The following is a 6,000-nucleotide window of genomic DNA, read 5'->3' on the forward strand; positions in this document are numbered from 1 at the left end:
TCTGGTATCATATTCATTTATTTTTTATTTGAAATTGTTTTCTAGAAGTCTTAGACTATTATTAAAGTCTAAAATTCTATAAAAGCCTAAAGGCCTTTATAATGAAATATAAAATTAAGTAAGAAAGTATTTATGAATGATTTAAAATCACAAAACAGACCTGATGGATTCTGTCTGAGCAGTCCCTAAATAGTCAGTAGTGTTCTTTTTTTTCTTTTTTTTTTTAACCTGGAATTATTCTTCTATGCCCAGATAGAAGACAGAGGTAAGCATGTTTTAAAAAAAAATTAGAAAACATACTTAGTTTTGTAATTCTTGATCTAAATACCATTTCCTAATCAATTTAATATTGGCACCCATGAGAGAAGAATATTATACATCGAAAATGGTGCCACTTATTTTGATTTTCAGTTCCTCAGGCACATATATAAACACATGCACACATCTTGTTTAGCAGAACCCGGGAGGCCACTTTCACAAAAGCAAGCTCCCAGAGCACAACAGAAACAAGCCCAAAGCACTTATAAAACAGTTAAGATTCTTGACATACTTGAGCAGGAACCATCCGGCATGAGCATATATCCGTTGAGACAGTAGCACTTGTAGCTGCCATAAGTGTTCATGCACCTGTGCTTACAGGGCCGAGGCTTCAGGCCACACTCATTTAGATCTGAAAACAATGTGGGTTGAAGCAGAAAAATTACAAAACCTCAGCACTAATGTAAACCATTTAAAATTCTTTTCTATATTAAAAAAGGAAAGAGAAAAATAGGTCAAGCTACAGTAACTATTATTTACATAAGAGATAGAGAATGTTCATGCAATATTAATTTGAAGGTTGTTACACTAGGGGCAACCAGGAGTCGCCATGACCTTTATGGATTTCTGTTTATAAAGGCCAGTTAGGAAAATTCTCAACAACAGGTGCCTACCTTATCATCCCTAGAAACAGCAGCATACTAACCTCCCATGGGCAGAGGTGCTCTATCAGCTACCATCTGTTTGCCAATATTCTTAAAATATCTGGGTTCTATTGCTAGATTTAATCCTGACAATGTAACCCTATTCGTTCAATGTCTTCCTTTCTCTGTTTAAAGAACGTATTACATGAGAATATTTTACTTTACAGGAACTATACAGATTTAAAAACATTTGACTGCTTTGACCTTCCCAAGGGAAGGCTATATAGGCTATATTTTCAGAGGATAAGAAAGAAATAAATTAAGAGTGATCATTATTGTAGTTTTTCTTGTTCAATCTGGTAGATTTTATATGATTTCAGATTAAAGAAGAAACTTCAGTTTCCTGCTTTAGTAATGCATTCAAGTCACAAAATGAACTTTAAAACACCCACCAATATATTTTCATTTATTCCGCAGTTAAGAAAGGCATATGGAAATACTAATGGACAAAATGTAATAGACTATCATGTATTTTAGGTTTATTGGTTTAAGTATCAATATGAAATAAATTAATACATTTCACATTATAAAAAAGTTTTAACCTAAATTAAACACTGCCTCAAGTGAACATAAAACTCATAATGACAAATAAACATTGAAATAGTAATGCCTAAAATATACACTTCATTAAAAAGAAATGTGACCACATGTTTGTCTGGAACCACCAGCATAAGTACCCAATTAGCATAATTTAATTATCTATTAATCCATGTCATTGAATAAGAAATACAATTTGTCTAGTTGCAAAATTGTTTTCAAATCTAATCTATTTCAATCTGATCTGCTCATTTACTGGAAATCTGTATATTTCACTTAACTAAATCACCAAGTTCCATTATGTTTTAAAACCACCAAATAATTATCACATCTAAAAAAATTTTCGTATCTTACTGATTTTCCAAGTAGATCTTTTTTCTGCCCTGAATGCAACTGTAAGCAGACCCCTAGCTGGGCAAATCCTGGAAAGGTTAAATAAACCAAAAACTTTTGTCATCTCCTATGCTTTCTTCAAATTTCTACTTTATTGTCTCTGGACTAGTTAAGGGTTTTTAAAACAAAATCACATTCTACAATATTTCAAAAAAAATTTCCTCATAGAAAGTGCCATGCAGATTACAGTATCAAAAATGTTTTCTCCCTCTGTTAATTGAAGCAAGAATCAAGGAAGAATGACTGAGAAAGAAATTTTCTACCCTTCCCGTATTCTTCTACTTTGTATTTCAGTATTTACTAAAAATGAGAGGGAATTTTTTCTCATCTTTTAAGAGGAATTAATGACTATTCCTAATATGGTCCTGCAGAGTCACACCTGTCTTTGATAAATCTTTTTGATATTAAATAGCATTTAAACCCAAATATGGCATTAGAGAAAGGCTTTGTGTTTCAAATATTTTTTCTGCACTAAACAAAAATAGAACAAAACCACAAAATAACACAGTAAAATCAAAACCTATATCTCAAGAAAAGGATATTGATGGATTTTTGTTTATGTGTCAGTTAAGAATCCCTAGGTTTATTTTCAGAGCGTGACAGAAACTGTTGTGAGTTCCTGATGGGAATGGATTAGGTGTTTAAAGTTCCAGGCAGCTCATAAACAAGGAATATTTATGCTGATGGAAATTTCTTCAGACACTATGTCCATGAACTAAACCTGAAGCCCAATTGGGGCAGCTCTTCTACAATTTGGCTCCAGTCTGGGCCAATAAAGGGCCCCTTAGGATTGCTATGGTAGTATTCATAATCTGGACTGGAGCTGCTGGTGGTTTTAGATAATGGCTTTGACCCAACTTTATCCTTCTGTTCCCATAGCAAAAGCACTTTGGGGTTAAGAATCATGAAACTGAAAGGAAAGAAAAGCCAATATGCTGTCATGAGTCCAAAAAAATCTGGACTGTATGAAATAATACGAGAAAGGAAGAATACATGTAACATTCAATGGGTAAATGTGGACCTATATTGGCTATTTTACCTGTTATTAATGGGCATATGAGTATCCAAAACATGGAAAGCAATTGAGAAAGCTGTACTCCACCAGCTGTTGATGGTCTGGATGACATGCCCTGACAGCTGACTGTTGTTAATATCCCTAGTGACTGCCATCATTGCCCCATCTGCCATAGGCAGGTGTCTCCTAAAACTTCACAATGACCCTTATGAAAGCCACTTCAGATACTATAAGATTCCACAGTCATCCATGTTTATCAAAATTTGCCAAATATCAGACTTTTCCTAAAGTACAGAGCTTCAAAAGATTAAATGCATCTAGTGACCTGGTAAGAAGCCTTTTTGTCCTCAGTTTTCTTAAGAGTTTCTTGTCTTTAATTATGTTACCTTCTTTTCTCATTGACCTAGTGTTATATTAAGTAAGCTGATATGTGCTGCTTTCTATAAACGCTGTATTCATTATCACAATCTATTGGATATTCTTCAATTAAGCAAGAAATTAAAAAATAAACTACTTCCAAATTATAGTAAATACTCCTACAATAATAAGCAGAACAAAATGAAATCATTGATCATACTGTCTCAAATAAATCTTAAAAGTTGATAAGAGAACCTGGAAATAAAACGTTGGTGTTTTGTTGTAAATTTACTTATGTTCCTTTTCTCTGGAGGTTTATAATATATATAAGGAAAATCTATCAAACAGGAAAATTAAAAATGTAATGAATTCTTTCATGTACTTATCTTATACTAAAGGATAGAACTTTACAATAAGCCACTTACATTCATAATGCTTCAATTATTATGTATATAAGTCTTAAAGTGCATCTATTATTGTCAGGAATACATTTCAGTAGGTTGGTGGATTCAGGAGTTTCGATGGGAGGAGAGGCAGAAGGAGAGGGAGAAGGGAACTGGTCCAGAATGGAAATGCAAGCTGCATAGCATTATTATTAAACTTCAGGAAAAAAATCAGAAATTTTATTAGCATGCAGACACTGAAAAGTAGCTGAAAAATTCGGAAGAGATCATTGAGTAAGATAACTAGCTCACTGGATTTTTTTTTACATAAACTTTCACTTAACACATTTGGACTTTCTCTCCGCTTTGGTGCTAAAATCAGGCAGTCATAGGCAAACATGTCAATATGTCAACTACCATAACTTTATTTTTTAAATTATTAAAGACTGAAATTAATTCTTTTGCCCTAATTCCTTGTGCAGAAAATATACAAAAGCATCAAATTTCCTCTCAGCAGAGACAATGATTAATAATTTCAACTATTTTAATTCAGTTATTCTAAGTTCTTAAACCTATGAATGGGTTACAGATAAAATATCCTAGAAGAGGAACTGTAAAATTATGCTACACATTATTTTCCTATGAAGCTTTCCAGCATGATGAAGACATTAATATTTTCGGTGTTTCTATTCTTACGCCAACCCCACAGGCAAATAGGGCAGGAATTACTGTCTCCCTGTTACTGATTGGTTAATGACTTGCTTATAAGCAAATAGCAACTAAATGCCATCTTGGAATCAGAACTTAGGCTATCTGATGTTACACAATGTATACCAAAAGAAGGTCACTGATGTATACTTTGATTTTCAGGTAACCTAAAACTCTATACCTCAAGAGTGGGGAAGAGGACTTGATTTCTAAAATCTACTTGGCAAAGGGCATCAAACCCCCAATTTCACTTGCTTTGGAACTCCTCAGTTTGCCTACATATGAAAAAAGTTGTTTTGCTATCTGATTTTTAGAAAATATTTCAAAATTCAGAAAAGAAAAAGAAAAGCAATGATACTCGATGCATTAAAAGGACAGTAGAGCTCCATGCTTTTCAGAGCACAGAGAATCAGCATCAGGTGGCAATTCCTGCTGCTTGCTGTACATGCTCAGGGCTGAAGGCTGGACACTCCTGGGCTAGTCTTCAGAACATTTGCAAGAAGTGACATAACTGCAGGAAGCCATGCAGGTGGCAAAAGCAGACCACCTGGGACAATACACGCTCACCCCTTGAAGGCAAACTTGTGGCTTGGTGATCCAGGGGTTGGAAAAGAGGCTGTTCACTGCCTTGGTCAAGAGGAGTTGGGATGTGCTCGTCTTCATACCAGGAAGAAGGTAATAAGAGTCAACTTTGAACTGATGTCAATTTTAGCCCTAAAAATCTTTACAAGTATATATTAAACAATTACATACAGTTGGTAGAGTTTAAAAAGAATGCATTAGATACTTTATAAACAATAGTTTATTTTATGGTTCTTCTGGTTTCTCTTTTCCTCTATTTTAATTTTCTTAAAAATGTATCACTGTCATCTTGTTTTCCAAGGACAACACACACATTATAAATGAGCAATCCATTGTCATACAATTTTTTTAAAAACTCCAAACAAGAGATCATCATTTTAAAAAGTATTATTTAGTCATAAACAGAAGGAAGAAAATAAAAAACAAATTATAAAAATATTGATTATAATCCATCTGCTCTATTTAAGGTCACTGAAGTCTTAAACGACCAACTTAAGATTTTTTTCCCTACATTATCACGTTGTACAATAGTAGTTTAAAATACTCCAAAATTATGAACAAATGTATGAATTGCATAAAGATTTTATTTACATAACAGCATAATAGATCGTCAATATTATCATTTAAATGTAAGAAATTATGTTTCTAGAACATACATAAGCTTTATGCAAAAAAAAAAAAAAAAAAGTGTTAACTGTTGCCATTATTTGTTTACCAAAAGATAAGATGGGTGAGACTCAAAGTAGAGAGTTGAGACTTAAAAATCACGTTCTGTTTCAACACCATTACGTTATTAACAGCCAGTTAAATGTCCAGATCAAATGAACATTGGTTTTGGGAGTTAAAACTACACATCTTCCTTTTTTTTTTTTTTTTTTTTTGAGACGGAGTCTCGCTCTGTCGCCCAGGCTGGAGTGCAGTGGTGCGATCTCAGTTCACTGCAAGCTCCGCCTCCCGGGTTCACACCATTCTCCTGACTGAGCCTCAGGAGTAGCTGGAACTACAGGCGCCCGCCACCACGCCCGGCTTTTTTTTTTTTTTTTTTTTTTTTTTTTTTTTTTTT

General features: G+C 33.7%; 1 protein-coding gene across 8 annotated transcripts in view; it reads right to left on the minus strand.

Annotated features, from left to right (window-relative positions):
* NPNT (nephronectin) overlaps positions 1-6,000 on the minus strand; it is a 77,122-nt gene that overhangs the window by 33,325 nt on the left and 37,797 nt on the right. For 4 of the 8 annotated variants that reach the window (XM_017862972.1, XM_017862969.1, XM_017862971.1 and 1 more), the window contains 2 exons: positions 4,923-5,012; positions 551-670 (listed from right to left, as the gene is read on the minus strand). In XM_017862972.1, the coding sequence (XP_017718461.1) occupies positions 551-670; positions 4,923-5,012 (210 nt within the window). The remainder of the gene's footprint in view (positions 1-550; positions 671-4,922; positions 5,013-6,000) is intronic. The other 4 variants (XM_017862974.1, XM_017862977.1, XM_017862978.1 and 1 more) reach the window with 1 other exon arrangement.

Source organism: Rhinopithecus bieti, unplaced genomic scaffold (assembly GCF_001698545.2).
Source record: "Rhinopithecus bieti isolate Rb0 unplaced genomic scaffold, ASM169854v2 scaffold_64846, whole genome shotgun sequence".
NCBI lineage: Eukaryota > Metazoa > Chordata > Mammalia > Primates > Cercopithecidae > Rhinopithecus > Rhinopithecus bieti.